Here is a 22,766-nt window from a genome sequence, read left to right as displayed (position 1 = left end):
ATGGGGGCAAGAACCTAACCAAGTCTAAAAGGAAGACTGATGATGCAGCAGGATGCTTAGCAAGCAGTGTGAACAAGTACCTTTTTTATTGCTAAGGCTCCTCTTCAGTGCTTCTACACTGCCTTGTTTCTTCAAGTAGCCTTTCCAATGGTGAAGCTAAGCCACCATCAAATCAAATTAGGAGCAATTCACACCTACTTGGTACTTACTCTGTACAGCTGAAAACGACCAAACAATCTGCAAAGTAGCTGCCCCTATTTTTCTAGATGATTGCAGAAAATACACTTAACTGCTACACTGCAATTGATAGATTTTTTTTTTTTGGGGGGGGGGGGGGGGGGGCATCGTGCCAAGCACCATTTAAATATTTCTTTGTGGTACAGTTTTACCGTGTTCACTCCAAGGAATCAGCCCTACTGATTTTAAACCACTTGCATTCCAAAAACCTGAAACAGCTTTGTACCCCTGGTATCAGGGCTTCTTTAAGCTTGAAAATTAACTTTGATTAAAGAAAACAAGCTGCAAATTTTAAACAGAACTGTAACTATTCTTGAATAAATCCAGAGGTGTAGATACTCCTGTTATGGAGTATGACTAAATCCACTTTGAGGTACATCAACCATTTGTTTGCATGGGAAGCTAGCCCAGAGGAAATATTACACACTGGTTCCTCATGAAGATGTGATTAGAATTACCTTTTTTCTTATTCCCCATCTTTTAAGTTCCCGGTTTTGCTCATTTAATGGTCATTTCCTTAAATGGACCAGCTTTTCTTAAAAGACCAGGAATAACTACACAGGAAAAACACTCCCCAATCAGCATGGTTTGACTACAGTTCAGTACTGCAATGCAAAGGTCAACTGATAGAGCAGTTTCATGGGGATTTTTTTTTTTTTTTTAAATCCAAGTATTAGCCAACATGGGATAAATAAAATCCCAAAACAAAATGGGAACCCCTAAAACTAAAAAGACAGAGAAAAAAAACCTAACATTTTTAGAATAACTTCCTTCAGTGGAGAAAGCTATTAAACAAGGCCTCTCTGTGAAAATCAGGTTTTAACTAAGGCTAGCATGTTCGAGCTACCAGAAAGAAAACAAAATACTGGCACTTTATGAAATACGACATTCTGTAAATCAATCCTTTTCCTTTTTTTTTTTTTTTTTTTAATTAACATTTGGTTTCTTTAAGTTTCTTTAGTCAAGAAGACAGCAGGTGGAGGCTGCAAAGTTTTAAAGTTTAGTTCATTATATCAAGCTCTGAGGTTTAGTTTTGGGTTTTGTGGTGGGTTTTTTGTTTTGTTTTTTTTTTATAGTTCTTGTTTCATTGGACCTTTTCCCATTAACACATGGGTGAAAAACAGTCAGGATGTTCAATAAGCACACTCCTAGAGCACTAGTGTACACACTTTACCTTCAAAATGCACGAACAGGCCAGCTTCCAGAACTATCGGTTTCACATCCTGACCAATGGCTCTGGTATCTTTTTCAGTACAGGTCCCAAAATCAAGAATTTGTGTTATTTTAATTGTATCATTTCATGCATTACTGATGGGAATCAATATATTAAACTGTGTGCCCCAATGTAAACTGAAGCTTCTACTGGCAGGATTTAACTTCCAAAGTTAGAATAAACTTTAGTCATGTACACTTTCTTTACTACCGTATCCACTGATGTGCTATATCTACACTGATCAATAAGAATCCTCTTCAAGTGGGTAATGCCTTGTTCCCATGAGTAAACAAAACTAAACTGTGTAAAAAAAATTAATTCAGATCATCAGTACAATCAGGTCCAAAAACCAGGGTGCAATGCAACTATAAGTCAGTATTTTAGTACTGTCTTGAGAACAATCACAAAATTTAATGTAGAGAAGCCCACAGGATAACAGAGCAGAGAGATGCTGAAGGAGTATAACTATTCTTCCACAAAGAACTATTTTCACAGCATTGAGAAAAAAATCCCACCATCTAAATGCACAGGAGGTACCTTGTCTTGGCAGGGGTGATGCTGCCAAGAATTCTGAAAGCCTCATGCCATTTTAATCATTTTCCTCAGAATCTAAACTTTTCTATTATGAAACAGGTTACTTTGTATTAGGTTGAGAAAGCGAATGTAGAGGAAGGATTTAAGTTTCCTGCCAAATTCATTCTTACCGTCTAATTTATTTATTAGGCATTGATTTAGTAATAAATGTTTCAGAACTTGGTTTACAGCAGATTTGTGAAAGTACGGTTTAGCATGGATTCAGATGGGGAGCTGCATTTCCTGTGTGATAAAATACATCAAGCTCTCAGAGTGACAGATGCATGGTTAATTGATTAATTATTCTTTTGCTTCCTTGGGTTTTAGCTACACTTGGTATGGCAAACTTGCAAGCCAATCAAGATACTACAATACCTCTTGGGGTCCCAATTTATCAAAGCCTGTGAAGCTTCTGCAGCCTCTGCTTAACTTGAAGACGCAGAAGAGTCCCATTCAAAATCATCAGAGCAATAAGCATGTTTCTGAACTTTCTGATATGAGGCCCTTTACTCTGTTACAGTTTTCCTTTACGCAGTTATCTGCAATGACTAGCGTTACCTAGGACCACCAAATAATAGGAATTCAGACTGGCACAATCACTCTTACTTTCACCTCACTAACATCAACAATTAAAATTGACTACTATCAATCACATAAGCCAGACAAATTCAAGAGGGGAACTGGGGAAGGCAGGGAAACGATTTGTTTGCTCAAATTAAAAAAAAAAAAACCAACCCAAAACAAAAGCCTTACTTAGGAAATAGTAGAAGCCCCTGCAGAAGTTATAGAAATGAAGCACCCATTCCACAAGCAAAGCAAAAAAGGCTTCGTCAATTTTAACAGGCAAAGAGCAGAAAACAGAGAATGTCAAAGACTGGCTGAATGAATATGCACAGTTGTATTTACATGTAAAGATTAGCGCAGGGGCCTGAACTGAGTCATGCAAAAGAAGAGGAAGTGTGCAAGGTGATGATCTAATCAGGTTCTTACCAGGGCTTCATTATCTTCTGCAATTTCTGATATCGTCTGCAAAATTAAAACTTGCACGTGAGGAGACAAACTTTAAAACATCTGTACTCTATTTACCTATGCATACACACACAGCTCCACACACCCATATTTGAATTATAAAATTCAAAGACAGACACACAATAAGATGCAGTAAATTACTAACAATGAGCTGTGAATAGAAACAGTTCAATAATTGGTAAAGAACATTCAAAATTAATTTCAAATATTTGTTCAGAATACTTGTGTTAACTTCTGTTAGGAAAAAAGCAGAAAAGACAGTTGATAGGGAAAATATATCAGATTTCTCTAAAACCTGTTTCTCTTGACCATTAAAGCATGTCTAGGCATCCTAAATTAGTTAAGTATTTGTGTAAAAGAAGTCTTTGGTACAAAACAATGAAGGTTTACACATTGAGCATTTTCTGTCTCGTTGCTATGACAGGTAGTCTGCTACCTGAAAAACTCTTTTTTATTCACTTCCAGTCTCCATCACTAATACTGGTGTCAGATTTGTCAGCATGGTTGAAAGTTGTTGTGTAGCTAGGACCAACACAGACCAAAATGCTGACTTTCTGAAGTCAGGGACGAGTTTTCTGTTGACTTCAAAGGGAGGCAAAGAATTTACCCTGCGTTTTTAACCACAGAGTTGCATTTACTCAACAGCTCAAAACCATCTTGCACCAGCTCCATGACACATAAATGCAGTGCAGCAGTCTTACTCCAACAGAATGTGTAAGCTCACCCATAGCTCTTTTGCTCTTAAAATTCACATACCAATGGGCATGCCTAGACCCAAGGTGCTGAACCAACCCACTTGAGAAAGACAATGTCCTGCTTCAGAATGTCACTTACTGATTCAGATTCTAAGAAGCCAAGCTACACACCCAGCCTTCAGTGTGATGCTCTTGCTTTCCCAGTGGCTTCCAAAACACTTGATTCCTAGTTGCAGCAAGAGGTTTAATGTATCCCAAGAGGTTTTTTTATTTAAGCACTTCCTATTTTTCCCCCAAGATATACACCGTTGTGTCTCATCAGTGAACCAGAAACTATGGCATCATATTACTATATTCAGGAAATTGGAAGCCAAATATTAAGGAGGGGAGAAGGGGGAGCAAATAAGTGCATTTTAAAGCTGCAGCCCACTAATCACAATTTGCAAGTCATCCTCCTGCTAATAACCAGCTTCAGAACTGCTGATTATGCTACTAAGCAAGCTGAAGAAAGAGACTATTAATGGTAAAAATTGCATCCAAGATAAATAACTTCGTTTTAAAACACGACTTAAAAAAAAAAACAAACCACCAAACCAAACCAAAAAAAAAAAGAAAAACAACATATCCACCTCCTACTTAACCCCTTCTTGTGTCTCCTAAATCTATTTCACACTTTTATTTCAGAGACTTGGCTGCAGCTCCACGCTGGGCAGACTACTGTTCAGAAGGAGAAGAGGTCCCTCCTTCCTCCCTGTCCCCTTCTCCCCAGGCCTTCCTCCTTGCACCTGCTGCCATGCCATTCAGTCCACAACAGCTTTACGACTCCAAGCTCTCCAGTCACTGATTCAACTCTCTCTCTGAACTTGGCTAGATTTTATTTATTTTTTCCCTCTCGGTACAGCAGTAACTCCTCCCACCTTGCATTCTCCATTCTGTTTATCCATAACTAATGATGTGCTTTTTACAGAGACCACATGAGTCTATGTATAGGCTCTTTTCAAGAAGGACCAGTCACAGGGAAGGCAGCTTTTGTGCTGGCTTGTGTAACCATCAGGGGACAAAAACACAGAGAGTACATCACAGGACCAGTGGTTTGAAATCCTTCATTGCTAGCTGTGAGCTGCAATACTCATGCCTGAAGATAATGATGGCACAGTTTACCATTTATCCAAGCACAGATTGCGCTACATCCTAGCTCAAATCAGAAAAGTGACAAGATTTTGTTCTTCTATTTCATGGCTTTGGTTCTTTTATGCTACAACAGCTATTTGTGTAGCCAGTAGTAATGAGCAAACAAAAACCATCCTGATGATCAGACAGCCTTAAAAAGGGGGAAAGTTACCCTCAACATGCTTTTAGGAGCAGAAAAGTTGAAAGCATTTCCTGCAGTACGAGATCCCAACTTCAGCAGAATGTCATTGCTGTGCTTCTGCAAACAGTGTTTCCTTGCTGCAGCAGACTCTGTTAAACCCTAACAAGAACAACCACCACCACAAATGGGTTTTGTCATCTCCCAAAAGTGCATGGATCCAAGCAACCTTATGCAGCACAGGCCAGCAAAACTTCGTAGCATCCTTCTGAGCCCAGTTTTTGAAACAGCTGCTTTTCATCCAGGTGCTGGCTTTAGCTAAGCAGCAAGTAAACTTGAAATTGGTGCTGTGTCTGTCTGACATCAAAGAGAAAGCGTGGTGTTTGCAAACTGGTAGCACTTCAAAGGGCAGACTCAGTTTTGCCAGAGATTTTTCACAACAGGCTATATCAGGTGCATTTTCTCCATGGCCCAGGGATTAAAGAACAAACATCTGAATCCTACAACAAAACATTTAGACAGCAACTCTCTTAGTATTTAGAGAACTCATCCATCTTTAATTAACTGGCAATCAGTTAACTTGAGGTCAGAAGATGTGCAATGTAAAAGAAAATACAAATTTAGAATAATATGGAGAAATAATTGAATCATATAAGACTTTTCTGGTGAAGCAATACAAACACAGCAAATTTTGACTTGAGAGGAAAGATAATCATCGTATTAGACCACGCAATTCCTATTAATCTATGTTGCTTTAGGAAGTGTGATAAAAGCAGCAATCAATCTAGGAAATCAAATGTTGCAGCAACATGGTACAGGATAATTTATAGACTTTTAGCACTGAACAGGTGGAGGCTGTTATCTAAAGGAGTGCATGCTATTTTCATCCCATCGTCAAACCAAAAACCTAATACAGAAGGACCTAGCATGAGCAGGAGTTCCTCTCATATTCACCCACAGACCACACTAAAGTTACCACTGAAGGACTAGCCAAGCTAACTCTTCCAGCAAGTCAGCCTGGAAAGGAACAAGTACAGTCTGCCACCTCCATCAGCTTTCCTCTTTCTATATATACACAACTGTTGCTTCTTCCAGAGGGCTGACTCTGTGGTAGCAACCAGACAGTTCTCCAAAACACTTCCTGGGTGAGTTACCACAGGTATGGTCAAAAATGCTGAAAGTCTTACTAATCTAGACACTGTAATTAGCGCAATACTTATATTTATCTTTTTTTTTAGAAACCATCCCTCAATTGCCTTGCACAGATGGGAATAAAACCACAGCCAAAACACAAACGTTATAAGGGTACATTAACTAGCATTTGTGAAAGGTTCAGATACTATAGTGGTGAAAGACAAAAACAGACAGCAATTTTTATACAGGGAGAAATCTCAAAAAAATGCCAACAATGCAAAATAAACATTAAGTTACCAGTTTAGACATTTCGCTACCATAGTACGTTCCCTGTTTGGCCTCAAAGGAACGTTGCGATACGTTTCCAGCTGAATCCCAAGGTGCAGCAGTTCGCTTTGGACTTCCCCAAGCCATAGAGACTTAATACTTTCTCAAATACTGCAGGATATGTCACAAGCAGCGTCAAGTGGACACCAGTTCAGAAAGGACCTGACCGGATCAACTCCTATCTGTTCATGTGCAAAAATTGCTATACAAGGACCAAAGATACCCCAAATCTAAACCCCAGCTGGGGCAACACACAGTGCACAGTAAGGTCTTGTCTGCACTGGGGAGAACTACTAAAATGTTGTCCCATTGGGGAAGCCAGTGCAGACCCACTGGAGTTAGCAAAGCCAAGAGCTAAAGTGGTCACACTTCATCACAGCAACCGATGTTTCTGAGCCTGCACTGTTTGAAGATGTGCAGAGTAGGATAAAAATACCAGTGACGATAAAAGCTTTTCATGCAGTATGGTCGTGGAGAGGGCCATTATTAGCAAAGCTAGAAGATGTTCACAAAAACTTCCTCCTGTACAGAAAAACTGACGGGACGATGGATGGACCCCTCACTACAAGAAAGACATTGAGGTGCTGGAGCGCATCCAAAGACGAGCAAAAAAGCTGGTGAAGGCTCTAGAGAACTAGTCTAATAGGGAGTGGCTGAGGGAACTGGGGTTGTTCAGTCTGGAGAAGAGGAGGCTGAGGGGAGACCTTATTGCTCTCTACAACTACCTGAAAGGAGGTTGTAGTGAGGTGGGTGTCAGTCTCTTCTCCCAAGTAGCAAGTGATAGGACAAAAGGAAAGGGCCTCAAGTTGTGCCAGGGGAGGTTTAGCTTGGATATTAGGAAAGATTTCTTCACTGAAAGGGTTATCAAGCATTCGGACAGGCTGCTCAGGGAAGTGGTAGAGTCCCCATCCCTGGAGGTATTTAAAAGACATGTAGATGTGGCGCTTAGGGACATGGTTTAGTGGTGGACTTGGTAGTGTTAGGTTTACAGTTGGACTTGATGATCTTCAGGGTCTTTGCCAACCTAAATGATTCTATGGTTCTTGAACGACCTGCTAGCCACATTAAATTGGTATTTGGCTACTGCTTTTCAGACAAACACAAGGATAACCCACATTCTGGATAACAGGCAGTGTTTAGAAATATGACAAGACAAATACACAGGAATACATATTTCTGGCTTCTGTCTGTATCAGGTGTGGCTATCACATATAAATGAAGCCTGGGAAACACTCTGGCTAGGAGGTTGAAATAAATTATTTCGATGAAATCTGCAAAGTGATTATTAAGTTATGCAGCAGCACTCCCATTTGTCACAGCCACCAGAATATCCCACAGCCACCACAGTCCGAGAGACAAAAACATCCTGGAAAGCTGCAAAAGTAGAGCTATTAAGCAATTCTTATTTTTGCTGGTTCCTCAAATACTGCACTTTTGTCTGGAGTTTTAAAAAAAAATAATAAAATTAGTTTTGTTAGAAGAACATTTGGAAATATAAATCCACTGCTGGAATTACTCTTTTTATCACATTTTACAAAAGTCGTTGCCAGACAAAAACCAGTAAAACTGTCTCCTCTCCTCTCCCCTCTTCCTGTCAACAAGGTGCTGATATCACCGCTTAGCAGGGGTCATTTAAATGCTAATATTCTTAAGCACAGTCAAAGTAAGAAAAACAACCTTGGAGAAAAGGCATTTAGGATGGACAGAGTGCAATGAGCCGCAACTCTCCCCTCCTTCTCTCCAAAGATGTGATTTTTGATGGTTCAGTCTTCAGATGAGGCTTTTTATATAAATGTACAGTGTGCGTTATGTATATGACATTGATCAGAAGGATATCCAAGAAATTGTGCTCGTGTATGTGTTGAGAGGGAGGGTAGAATCCAAGCCTGAAGACTGATGGGGAAACACACCCAAAAGAGAGAAAGCAGGAGAAAAATAAACCAACAAAAAAAAAATCCACCCACAAAGAAAACCTACCCCACTTTCTTCCTTTATGGGAACTGCACTAAAAGATTGGGCTGCAGCCCTTTCTCATTCTCCTGCCATTACCATCTCCACGGTAGTAAAACCGCATAACCTGATTTTATATACTATTTTGGATTTTTGCCTCATAGACAATAGTCACCCTCTCCCGACATTACAGAAGCACTAAGAAATGAATTGCATAAAGCCCCTGTTGGACAAGAATTGATTTTGGCAGCCATATCAGATTAAGTAATCTATGCTTCCAGGTGAAGCTTCACAGGAATGGCTGAGCCTGTTTAACAGCCTAGTGCTGTCAAAAATACAAATTATTTTCCTCCCTCCATTGGCTGGCTTATTTTCTGCCGGATTAGCAAACTGAATTGGCTCATGGAGGAGTCAGATGAACACTGGAGCTGACCAAACAGGGACTACGCAGCCAGTAGCTGGGAAGAGTCGAAAAGGATTACTTTATTTAGACCTACTACCTTAGCATTGTTCGTGTCTTTTGAAAATTCATTTTCCATTTACCCAGTGAGCTGTGCTTGCACAACTGTTTTCTGGGGCAACACTGTGAGCTCAGTCAGGGAATTGAACTGGGTTAAGGAATATTGAAGTAGCCTTTATTGTCACTTTTAATAATCTACAGCAGTTTTCCAGTCCAGTTTGCTACAAACAGTCCTGGTGTAACTCTTCAGATGAAGCAGCACAGGAACAAGTGGCTGTGAGCAAGGGCTGCTTAAGTGTTTTGACAGCACTACTGAAATAGTCATCAGACTGGGATGGAAAAAACCATTAGCAGGTATGTGAGCAAGTGTCCCAAAAAGTGTGTTAAAGTCAGAGTAACTCCAAACCAATCTGTCTTCAGTTTTCCACTGGGCTGGTATACAGTATTATCTCTGTAAGACAAGCCAAGAGCTAGAATTTCACTGAACAATACGATTTGTCCTTAGAGCATGCACAACTGCCGTCTCAGAGACTTCCAGCTATAGAGCAGCCAACTCTGCATGTGTTCAGTAGAAGACTCCTCTCAGTCGAGAGTCAAAAAACATGCAAACACACATTTATTTAGAAGCTTTCATGAATCTGATCTAGCTGCATTTATTATTTCCAATAGGAACATGACGAGATTTAACAACCATCCCAATTTAAAGCAAGTTTTTCCCTCCAATCTGTGCACTAAGCAATTACAACTCCCTTAAAATTAAACCCGGGCTATCTGCAACCATGTCTGAGCAGCATCGACTAGCATGGTCCTGTGCCACAGCTGTACTACAAGAAAGCTGCTCAGCGCAGCCACATCAATGAAGCAGACCTCTGAAGAACAACCCTCTCAACAGCAGCAGAAACAATTCTGGTTACTGTCAAGACAGCTAGGCTTAGCATAGTCTCAGTTTTTTGGCAAAAACTACATGTTATTTCAGCCAAACGACAAGTGACAGAGACCGTGATACTGCCAATAAAAAAAAAACCTGAAAATTCTGCATAGGCCTTCATCCTTCTCCTCCCAGTCATGAGATTATTATTATTACTGGTAATGACAAAAATAACTTTAGATTCCTTTTATTAACTCTTTGGTCTTTCAATATTTATGGCTTGTGACTTACATTTTCCTTTTCTTACTTTATAAGGGACTATGAGGGGTTTTTTTTCCTTTTAAGGAAGGCTGAGAGTCTGCCCCAGTCACACGACTCTTCTGATACATGAAGGAAAAAAAAACCACCAGATCTTTAGCAGTCTTCTGTTACACCAGAAAGACTATCTATACAGCCATGATTTTCTGAAATAGTAATTCTGGGCTACTTTATGGAATACAGCTCTGAATGAGTGAACTACATTATCTCAGATGGGGTAGCAAGGAGACATGACAGTTTCTTCCAGTTTGGTTCCTGAACACATTTTTCATCAGTCATTAGGGTAACTAGGGCCTTCTAGCATTGCTCTCCTTCTGCCTCATTTTAGGGCACTGCACTTGGTGGGGGCATGAAGCAGAAGCAGCACACCCCTACACTTCCCTTTTACATTGTCTATACATCCAACCAGATGGACCGTGTATTCAACTCCCTTTAACTAGGCACGAACTAGGCTTCAGACAAAAAAAATCAGTATTAGAAGTGCTATGGAAATCTCTTTCTGAAAAGCCTCTGAAAAGGAAAATAACTGTGTGTGCACATGCACCCCCCTCCTTTGGTGATACAGATGCACAGCATCCAAAAAATGATCAGATGTCATGGATAATTATAAAATGGAATCAGCATTTACTTGTTCTTCATGACATAACTTGTCCTGCAGTCTCTGCTATAATTTATAGGTCACCTGAACCATAAATATAAAAACAGCTTCGGTTTTTCTTCCCCTTTTTTTGATTCAGTTAATAAGAGACTCATAGCATGCTCTGGAAGCAAGAATGAGCCTGAAGGAAAAACAAAGATAAGCCACCTCAATCAACAGGATCCCAATACGTGTGGACAGTTTCTAAGACATGTTGCATCTCTGCTGATATAAATATATTCATACTGACAAGATGCACTCTCAGCTTCACTAGGGCCCCATGCACCCTACAATCTGCCTACCACCAATCCCTATGGCTTTGTCCCAGAACACACCATGCCTACAGTTCATTTGCTCTAAGCAGCAGGCACTCAAGGAGACCTGGCCCAAATTATGGTAACTATACATAGTATTAAAACCATTTTTGAAAACATATGCCAAATAAAAAAACCTCTCTCAATTTGTTACTTTTCAAGCTATTAGCAGCAAGAAACTGGAAAGGCCATTATCTAATGCATTCTAATTTTCTTCAATATTCAGGAATGTAACATATGGAAAATTAACTAGAAAACACTGTTAGTTCTTGTCAACTTTTTATATTACTGCTTCTTTTCATCCCCAGCAAAATGAAGCAGAGGCAACTAGAAACCCAGGGATTTACATTCTCTTACTCTGGTCACTGTACTTTTATAGTCATCAGCTTCACTGAAATAATGAGCAAGTAGCACAATAAATAAAGCCAGCTATAAATAAAGCATAGGCCTCTTCCTTGGTGAAAGTTATATAAAAAGCTGGAGTCTTGCTTTCCAGAGGCTGCCCACTAAAACTTAATTACAGACTCAAATTATAACTTAAGAGCTGCCCCTAACATGAGTTCCACGTGCAGAGAAAACCTCAGAGCAACCTTACACTGAGCATGACGGTACTTTTAATGAGCACTGTCTGCCCCTTTGGGGAAAATAGCGAATAAAGCTTGAAGTAACAAAATTCATCGATTTCTAGCACAGCTGCACCACACCGTGAACAGAGGCACCACTCAGCCTGGGCTTACTGATGCAGGGCTGCCCTCAGCTGCATTAACCCATGGGCAGCTGGGAAAGCAGAGGGGCTCCTTGCAGAGCAGCAGCAGCTGCCCCATGGGGTATGTCCCATCCCCTCTGCCCCCCTCAGAGTCTCAGTGCCAGTCTCCAGGTTGTGCTACCGGAGCAGAGACAGCCACTCTCATGCTATTTCACAATGTGCCTGCTCTCTGTTTGTGGCTCAGTGACGCACCTATGCCAATATAGTGGTCTGTTGCCACAAAAAAGGGTCTTTTCTGCATCCACTCATGCCCGCTTCCTTCCTTGTTTCTGCAAGTCTCAAACTGAGCAGAAAACTAACTCTGCAAAACAGACGTGGATACTTTTCAGCCAAGTTAATGAGCTGGATTGGCTTTGCAAAGCATCCAGACACCAGAACCAGCTCCAGGAAGGAAGCTGGACTGGACTGGAGAGCAGGGGTTAACACACAAGGACCAGGAGAAGAGGGCAGGGAGCTGGACCATCTCTTAGCAGCACCAAGCCATTAGGGTTCTCTCAGCTCTGTGGTTGAGTCATAGCCTCATTCAGGCTCAACAACAGTAACTCAAAGGTGGGTAAGAACTCCACAGTGAAGACACACCTTAAAGGTATCTTTACAAAATATATTGTCTTCTAAAACTGGGCCATCAAAGAAGTTTCTGCCCTTCCCTGAAACTTCTGGCTGCTCATTCCTCCTCTAATAATGCCCCCCTTTCTAATGCTAACAAAATTTATAATTGTTTGGGTACAGGACCTACAGATACTGAAATGATTAGACTTAAAAATACCATTGGGAAAAAGCAAGTGGCAGGTATTGGGGCAGGGAAAAGGAGGGAAAAGAGCTTTTTCCTTTGAAGCATTTGGGTGACCTGGTCAGCAGCACAGCCCACAAGACCACACTGCTGAGGGCGCACAGCCCAGGGTGGGAGCTAACGGCAAGGAGGCCTTCAGCTTGCTTTGCCTGTTCAGCGAGCATCTCGTGAGACCCCCTTATTAATGGTATTGCAGAGGGTCTAAGCAAAAACAGGAATAGAGAACATAAGAGGACAACTGACTGACTCCAGCTGCTTTTCCTTGACAGCCTAGGGCGCTCAAATGGCTGGCTGTCCCTGGCCCACTCTCTCCTCCATATATTACCTTTCTTGCCTCCCACACACACCTTGTTCACTCATAGGCCATTTTAGGAAGCTGTTTGGTTGTAATAATAAAGTCAAAAATCAAAAAAAAACAAAAAAATACTTCTTCTGTGGAAGCAGTTTGTCTGTTGGCTTAGTGTGCTGAAATAGCAATGGGTGACAGACCCTGAAGTGGGAGGATGGGATCAATAGCTTGAAGTCAGACAAGAAAGGAAAGCAGCAGCACCATGGCAGGTTTAGGCTGCTGAGTCTCTGTATATTAGGATTTGTTCCTTTCATTAAATCTCAAGTTCTGTTAAATATGCACTTAGCAGCCAGTGATGCACAGTATAAAAGCAGAAGGGAATGTACAGCACAGCACAGATGTCCTTGCTTTACAACTGCAGTGAGTACTGAGAGTTCATCAACACGTGAAGCTGCTGGAAACTCTTAGAGTGTAAGTCTTTGTTCAATGGCCAAACTAGACAGCATTTCTCCCCACAGGCAGAAACACTGATAAATAGATTAGACAGGTAGGTCGATCAATGCATCTTTGGTGATACGCTACACCAGCTAAAAAGAAAATTCTGAAATCCCTGCAAATGCAAGCCACTTATTAAAAAAAAAAAAAAAAAAAAGCAATAAGACTCCGCTCATATGTCCAGTCTGCAAGCCTGCTGTGTGGTTTGAAAACTTATATCTTTAGCCAGGAACTACTACTAGGGTGTAATTTGCTGAGCAGTTCTTTCAACAGTGGTGCTGGCTTAAGTAGTTTCCCTCCCAAACAGTTATTTTTAATCCAGACCAGTCTGCTGCAGCTTGGCCCATCCCACAGCTACAAAACAGTAGTACAGACACATCTGAAGGGTGAAGAGGGCACTTGCTTTAGCCTTGATGCAGCTAAAAGAAATGCTTGTAAAAAAATGTGAGTGTTCCCTGTCTGTTTCAATAGAAAATTAGAGTGCTTTATTTTAAATACCTTCCACAGTGGAGTAAGTTAAACCATTTAATTTAAGTAAATTCATGACAATATAAACTACAGAGGCAGTGACTTTCAATTTGCTTATGTTTGGATCTTCATAGGCACATGTGAGCCTGCCCATTCAGTATGGTTTTTAATTAGTACAGTTAACCGTGTGCATATGTTTACATCAACTTCGGCCTGTCTTTGATTTTAAATTTAATTTGGTCCCTAAACAACAAATATTATATAAGACAAGTTGACAGATTTGATAACTAGAAGCGTTTTTTTGTATTTTTTTTTTTAAGTGGCACAGTATGTGCCACAGACCACATCATTGCCAAAAACAAACAAACAATCTTAACCCCAAAACACTGAAGATGAAACCAGGAGCTATTGGAAATCCACTATATAGCTAGAGTTAGGCAAAAGAGATTCAAAGTCCAATAAACCATTGACCACATAACAGGCAGGGATCAGTGAAAGTGTGCTTTTACATTTCCCAATCTGGATTCTAAAAACTACTCAATTTTTCTGTGAAAAATCCTCAGTATATCTTGTATGGGACCATCAGAGATAATTTGTGTTCCATTTCAAAGCCCACTTACTACTTTTGCTTACCCTCCAACACTATTTACTTTCTTGAATCCAAGGGAACACGAGCACATTTGAGAGGGGATTGGGATTGATTTTGGCAATTGACTTCGGAAGTTTGGTCCACAAGACTGAACCCCCACCATGAATAAGAAAGCTACTTTCAGAGCATTTTGCTTCTCTCAGGAAAGGGTGTGGGTATTGTTGATTTCTTCATGTGTAGCAGAGGTTGACACTGATGGCAAAGCACTAAAACTCTTACTTGAAAGCAAAAGCCTACTTGAAATAGTAACTATTAGAACAGAATTTAATGCAACAATCCAGTTGATACTTTTCTGTAGTTCCCTCCATATTAAGGCAATAGACAGTTACTCAGGACCATGGTCCTGAATTTCACCAGTAATTGGTAAGATGTTCTGGTAAAGAATAAATGTATTTTCAGAGGTCAGCTTTCAGTTTCATGTCAAAAAGCCACTGCCATTTGAAAAAGCCCAGCCAGAATTAAAACAATAAAAATGGAAATAAGCACTGGGTTTTGCTCCACATGTTCTCAGTAACATGAAATTTAAAACACAGTTTTCAGGTGACATCACTTAAATATCAGCCTTTAAATATACTATCAATAGTTTATCTAAATTCTAATGGGTAGAGAAGAAAATAGCACCACAGTCTCCTCAAAACTTTATGGCACAGAGGGTACTTGTTAATTCCTACTTTGCTCATCCCCAATCTCCACCACCAGCCCACTGTTAATGGAAATTAAAAAAAGTATTCTCACTGATAATCGAAATACTATCCCAGCAGCCCAGAACTCTTCAGATGTTTTATTTTATATAATCTTAGAAGTTGTATACAGAAATACTGAGGCACTCAGAGAGTGAGCACAAAAGCACCCCAAACAGGAGGAACGTCAGAGTTTAAGCAGCATACTTACTCTGTGCCACTTTCAACCATTTGTGTTAGGAGGGAAATGCCGTCTAGGTTTATAAATTCTTGGGCAAATGTAACATCCCGTGAGTAGTTGGCTAAGTCTTTCAGTGCTTCTAACTTCGCATCCATACTAGAAGACTGGATCCTCTCATGGAGCTGCTGTGCATTTTGAGCCTAAGAGAGAAACAAAATGCACAAAACAAAAACAACAGAAAAGCTTTCGTTAAAATAATGAATAAAATGTTAGCGCAAGCAGGAACAATGGCCGTGTTTGATATTAATGATACTTAACATTTGCATGCTCAGAAATTATTAAGTAGCTCACATACAAATTACTTTTGTAAAAGTGTATTACTCATGCATTAGTCCATTATTACCTATAATTATTTGGATTGTTGCAGAATCATAAGCCGAGCAACGGATAGATATCCCACTGTCTCAGGCAAAATGTAAGCATCACAAAAGACAGCCTTTGGCTTGAAGAGTTTATGTGTCATATCAATAAAAGTAGAAATGAAAATAAAACAAATTGCATCAGACAATCTCAGTATAATAATGGCAGCACTTTTTTTCCTGTCAATGCTCAGTTTATGCACTTCTCATGACCTTTAACAACAAAGACCATATACTGTCCTAATCAGGTTAAATCAGTAGAGACCAACTTCAGGCCTTCTGCTCCTTCCTCCCCCTCTTCCTTTTGTTCACAATCAATTAAAAAAACCTCGCACACTCTCTTACAAGGAGCATAGGAATAATTACTTCCCACATAGTACTATGATATTATCACTCATACACCTCTATGCAAGTTCAATATCCACATATATTAGGCTATTCTGCCCACTAATGCTTCAAATACAGGATGAGACAGTGAAATCCAAAATGAACACTGATGATAAAAAGCTAAAGGGATATTTAAATAATGCATATTAAATTGCCTTTCTCTTTAGCCGTACAAATGCTTTAAAATACATCTCATGTTTTCAATTTGATGCTTTCACTTACCTGAACACAATACCCAAAAGCTTCAGTTATAGCTAGCTAGCCAATACTTCTCTTAGAAAAATAATCCTCCTCACTATCTACAGATACTTGCAAAATTCAATTTCCTAAAATTCACTTATTACCTGCACCGAATGGAAGGTAAATGAGAAGCTACGTGTCATTAGGAAACCAAATTAATGATAAATTCTGCTGAGAGTTATTTTCTCTGAGATTATGCTTATTCTTTCTCAGCTGGAAAAGGAAAATAGAAGAAAAGGCCGTGCTGACAGACAATTCCTTTTCTGTTCAAGTAATGAATATACTCGTCACAGAGATGGTCATCTCTGCAGATCAAGATTCTGAGATAGTAGACGTTTTTAGTGCAAGTGAACATTTAAACAGGGAACACATGAAAAAACACCACGTTGTTACAGATACAGCTTCCTATCTACATAACTTTGCTTCACAAACATTGATAAATTAAATGTCCAAATATCCTCCAAGATCAGCAAGGTTTGTTACTTCCCATTTTTACAAAGAAAAATTAATGCATGGTCTCCAATCAGCTTTTGGCCAGAACCTATGTGGTGAGGAATGCGTACGGGGAGGAAATATCTTCTAGCTGGTATGACTGTGGTTAACTTCCTCAGTTAAGACAACATTGAAAAGAAACAGAGTATCTTTAGTCCTGAGTTTTTCTGTGCCCTAAGTATTGGGTGGTGCAGCCATAGCAGTTACCTTATCTATAAAAAGGCAGAATCTTGTCATCAAAATGGTCTTTCTGCCACCTTAAGTTACCTACTCTACCAAGAGGTTTGAGTTGTAATGGGGAAACAATGGCTTATACAGTCTCTCTGTAATGGCAATGTCTGCCTGCATGGTACTAAAAAAGTATTCTCTCAAACTTAAGCAGCTGGTGGGCTAAATCATTTGCCAAAGCTTATGGAAGAAATAAAAATATATCCCACTAACTTCCAACTTCCAGGATAACCACAGAATACACTTCCTCCAACCCTTTCCCTTCGTCAGAGCGGGTGAAAGAAGATTTGCTAAAGTACTCTTGTATAATCAGCTACAAAAATTCAGATTATTACCTGAACCAGAAGTTCAACAGCCAACTCCCACCTCACCAAAAGACCTCCTTCACTGAGCTGTTTTTACTCTAGACTCCCCACTATAACAACTCAAGAAGACTCAGAGATGCAAAGCATCCTCAAAACATCACTCTTTCTCAGAATACATGCAACGTCTGAATTCCTGCCCACCTCAGAAAAGAAACACTTCAGAAAATCTTCAATACTGCCATGGCAGCTGCATTCCCCTGACTTTGGAAATGGTTGCTGAAATTTAACCTTAAGCTCATTAAGTTCTGTGCACATGCCTTCTTCCACCTGCCATGGGTCTGGGAAGTTACCACCCCCACTATCTGCCCACTGAAGGATACAGTTCTTCCAGCTTTCCATGGGAAGCGGGCGCTCTGAAAGCTCCTGGACTCAGTGAAAGTGAAACAAATACGAAAGATGAACAAAACACCTGGTTCAGTGTGACTAAGCAGCTCTCCTGAGCTGCTCAACCAGTAAGTCTGAGTGGGCAGAACTTGGGAAGCAGAGCTGTGGCCAAAGAGATGCGGACTGTAATCACCTATGTAGCACAGTAGCAAGCAAGAAAGCACATGTAAGTAAAGCTAGGACAACATCCTCTTCCAAACCCCTTCCCATCACACCTACAACTGCTATGTAAACAACGCCTCATCTTCGTACACATTAACAACAGATTATTAATGGTCAAGTTCTCCCTTCCTCTTCAGGAGAGATTCCTGTTTCCAGCATAAACATCTGGGGCTGGTGAACTGCTGCTGCCATCCCAGTTAGGCTTCCATTACACATGAATCAATACCAAGCATGGAAAGAGATAACCCTACCTCTCACCAAAACTGAAAACACCAGTACAGGGACATGCATTAACAGCTAACCTACACTGCAGAACAGCAGCATGAGCAGGACCAACCTATCGACAGAGATAACATAAATCCTGAAGTTAGTGAGAGCTTTGAAATTCACCACACTTAAAACCAAAATCTAATCTTGGATCAGAGACAGCTTGGTCCCCTCAACAGAGGGCAAAAATCTATAAGGCAATGTCTCTCTGATACAAAAGTGGTTCAGTCCTGTTTTAAGCACAGGAAAGAGAGCTTACTAACACCATAGGCTTTGTCTGACTATGCCAATGACCCATCAGCAAAGTTTCTACACAGCAACAAGTTTTGCAAGACACTGCATCCAATAAACCTGGGTCCTACTATCAGAAGAGAAAAGAACTGGTAATGGCAGAGGAGATCTTGATGAAAGGGGTAAACAAATATTTGTCTCAGCAAGAGTGCTGGTGCATGTCTCACTGGAAACATGGCCAAAAGTAATGTTGGCTGTTGTCATCACAAGTGCCTGATGGGTGAAAATATTGCTTCAGTGAATACCATGCAATTCTCACAAGCCTCCTAGTTCTTGTTGCCATAGCACTCATACGTGCTTATGGAATGTACAGCTCACTTATGACTGCATCAAAAAATGAAACCCAGATGAAATATAGTCTAAGTGCTTACCAGGGAGCTATTTTAATGATTTACAATCCATCAGTGGATGGACAGAGAGAACAGCTCATTAAAGCAACAGTAGAGCTAGCTGCCATGTCTCTGCTCTTACTGAAGTATCATTCAGGTAAGAATAAATATATAAAATCTGCCCAACTGAGAACCATTATGAGGGAATTAACAGAAACATGGCTGCTCAAGTAAAAGAAAGACGGCATAACTGCTCTCCTGTTTAGAAAGGAAGGGAGACAGGAAGCTTGTAAGACCTGTGCTGTTGAAGCCTCAGCATTTCAAAAGGCCGTCAAGAGGCATAAGCTGCATGTCTGGTCTTAAATGACTTGCTCCAAGGACAGCCAGAAAGGTTGCCCTTAGGGAGCAGCAGCGCTTAAAAGGAGCCGCTTGATGAGATTGTCAGCTTAAAAAGAAAACTAATGACCTAAATCCAAGATGTGACTTGCTTAGAGACTCAAATAGCCATTTGGAGGTTAGGAAGCCCAAGATCATCCTAACAAGGGATTCTGCTGATGAAATTATCATTTCTTTGCCACCAAACACTTTGTGCAAACTTTGAAAGCAACTTATTACCCAGATGTACACAGGGTTTCTGTACAGAATACAAAATACAGTGAGCAACCACTATCAAACATTAATGTGCTATGGAAGAAATTTGGACCATTGATTTAAATTGCTGCTTATTGCTCTTTTGCCATTATGTAATCAGTTTTCTTCTTTATCCTTTACAAAAAACAAATAAAATAAAATAAGACTATTTGGGTCTTCCCTGTAGATATGTCAGCCCCATTACTCAACTTTCTGCTAGAAAAAGGGCATACAGACTATCACTAACTACCAAATACAGTTTTGTACTAACCAAACAGGTGCATTTCTGTGGTTTAATTTAAATCACTCAGTGTTGAAACACTGTGGTGGTTTAAACTGCTGCCTTTTCCTGGCTTGTTACTGCTACTTCACCTACAACTGCATATACGTCAGGAAGCAACGGAGGAGTGGATACGTTACATAATCATCATTATACGAAAACCAGATTCAACAGACCCAGCAAGGCTGACTAGCATCTCATGTCAGGTAAGCAATGAGATTATGTTTTAATTAGTAAAGACATTAATTGTTAACATTTTTACATTAATACTCAAGCACAATTTCTACATCTAAAGCCCTGTACAAATGTAATACACAGAGCAGTCCTATGCCATCACTATACACAATTAAGGAGGCAGAAACAGAGGAACAGGGAGACGGTCATGTCTAGAGTTGCATACTAAATCAATGATAAAAGCATTACAGATGCATAGCCATATGTATTATGTAAATACGCCTAAAATAAGTTTATGCAATCAGTAGCCACTTATGAATGTTTGAGAAGCACTTTTTCCTCTTGCTGCATTTGAAACAATCCTTTTTGCTTACTATTCAAAATATGCCTTTGGAAACCTGAAAACATGACATTAAATCTTTAGCTATAAAAAGACAAAAACCAACTCCGCTTCCCAAATCTTCCTCTTGTACTATGAGCAGACACATATAAAAGTGGCTCATTGACTCCTATGGTCAGTGCTCCTGGTATAGGGTTCAATAACAACTAATTCACCATTACATGATAAACATAATCACAATCATAGGCTGGACCTGCAAATATTAATGTTCTTGAAGTTCAGTAAATGCATAAAGTCAGTTGAGCATGTATTAAAGCAACTGTAGATCAAAGATTATAGACCAAATCCCAAACTTTAAGATAAGAGGATTCAGATGCATAAGTAGAAATAGGTTAAAAAAACCCCTCTACACTTCCTTGTCTGTGTAGATCACATATAAAAAACCACATTGCTCACAGCTGTAAAAGCATTCAGGGAAAACACTATGATGACTATTAATGAATTTACATGATTAGTCATGTATTTACATATCATATTTACATGATTAGTCATGCTAGAAATGCTAATACAGCTGTCTACAAACAACTCACAGGTTTGAGAACTCAACCAATCTCCAACCAGGGGTTCAAAGAACAACATGCAACAAAAGCAAATGATCAGGCACTATAAATACCACATCAGAAAAGGCTACTCATTGACTCAATGTTTAATTGTATATAGTTCACGAGCAAGCCATGTTTTCTAAGTGCTCAAGAAGCTACTTTCAAACAAACAGCAAGTTCTGTTTGAAAACCATTAAATTAAAAAGAAAAAAAAAGAGGCCAGTTCCTTCAGTTTCATTTTCCCAGTATTTTAGCATCCTTTCAAAATGATTAGTCATTTGAATGAGGATTTGCAGGATCTGATCGAAGGAATCCTGCAGCTGCACACACTAAAAGGTTGGACTCTGCCTGCTGCATTGCAGGACACAACTGTCCTTTTGGAACAGTCTCACACTCAGAAGCAATAACAGCTCATTTATTTATACACCTACCCACCGTCCTCTGGAATACGGGTATCACAAGACAGACAATAGCAATCTGGTATTTCAACTGTCACATGTTCAAATACAAAGAAATGTTGCGTAAGAAACTTTTGATGAGTCCCTTCAGAAACGCAAATGGACAAAGGGGGAAAAGAGGCCACAGAAAACTGCAAAAACACACAACAGCACAAAGAATTGTCAAGAAAGATGATAGGAGAGGTTAAAAATAAATAAGAAAGATGATATAAGAACAAAGATAATATGAGAGAAATTCAATCTGTACTGATGTTACCTAGGAAACAGAGTGTCTGTGTGGTGAGTGGTTTATAGAGGAAAAAAATAGCATTGTTTAGAAAAAACAGCCTTTTAGAGAATCGCAAAAACTTATCAAACAGACCTACGGAAACAAAGAGGCAGTTCAAATTCCCACCAGGCCTGATGTCTGGCGTTTGCAAAGTTTTAACTCAAAGAAGTTTAAAATAGACACGTTGTAAATCTCTGAGGGCAAGCATTTATAATGGATTTAGCAGTGCACCATAACTGCAGTTTTGCCCTTGCAATATTAACAATGATTTTCAGAAACACACAGAAAATAACCTAAATTTGAGATCAATAAAAGAGAAAGTATTTAACATTTAGATTTGGGGAGTCAGATTTCAAATCCTAATTTTAAAAAAGCCAACCCCAAAATGCTGTTTTGCTACTTCTAGATAAAACTACCTTTTTTCCCCCTCCCTCCTTTTAATCTTTAATAGTACCTGCTCTGGCTACATAAGCAATACACATTTTGAGGCTAATGAAAACAGAACTCAAAAAGATCATATCTCATCCTTCTCACCCAATTTGCAATGACTCACGACATGCAACTGTGAATGGGTATAGCCAGACTACTGGCTGTCATGGTAATAAGTTGCATGAAAATTAAGTACTGGAAAAGCATTTTAAGTTCACGCAGCCATCGGAACTGCTCAAAACAATTCCTCTCAACCCTTCAAGGAAAGAAAGTTTCCTCAAAAGGCTTGTGAATTTCAGGACAGACTTTTTTTTTGCCCACAATAGCCAGGAAGTAGGCAGCTCAGGCTTCTCTGGAACTACATGGACATATCCCAGACACGGGATTATCTGTACATGGCTCCTCTTAATTTCTCTCAATCTTCCTCTCCTTCTTTTTCAATTCCTCCACCTCTTCAAAAGCGTTTTTGGTATGATTTTCTTTTTCTGGGGGAAGGGGGAGATAGTTTCAGCTTTATACTGATGTAGGATAGAGAAAAAAGGGGGGAAAAATTCACAATCTTAATATTTTCACAGGATGAGAAAAACATCTCCCACCCAGCTCTAACGGCTAGGAAAGCATCTTTCCCTTTTTGCAGGA

At 39.8% G+C, this 22,766-nt stretch overlaps 1 protein-coding gene across 1 annotated transcript in view; it reads right to left on the bottom strand.

The window, feature by feature from the left end:
- ELMO1 (engulfment and cell motility 1) overlaps window positions 1-22,766 on the bottom strand; it is a 270,462-nt gene that overhangs the window by 212,422 nt on the left and 35,274 nt on the right. The window contains exons 6-7 of the mRNA XM_075728150.1: window positions 15,413-15,582; window positions 3,014-3,049 (exon numbers count right to left, since the gene is read on the bottom strand). Coding sequence (XP_075584265.1) covers window positions 3,014-3,049; window positions 15,413-15,582 — 206 coding nt within the window. The remainder of the gene's footprint in view (window positions 1-3,013; window positions 3,050-15,412; window positions 15,583-22,766) is intronic.

Source organism: Pelecanus crispus, chromosome 2 (assembly GCF_030463565.1).
Source record: "Pelecanus crispus isolate bPelCri1 chromosome 2, bPelCri1.pri, whole genome shotgun sequence".
Classification (NCBI taxonomy): domain Eukaryota; kingdom Metazoa; phylum Chordata; class Aves; order Pelecaniformes; family Pelecanidae; genus Pelecanus; species Pelecanus crispus.
The sequence above is the reverse complement of the archived record's forward strand: the minus strand, read 5'-3'. Positions and strand labels throughout refer to the sequence as shown.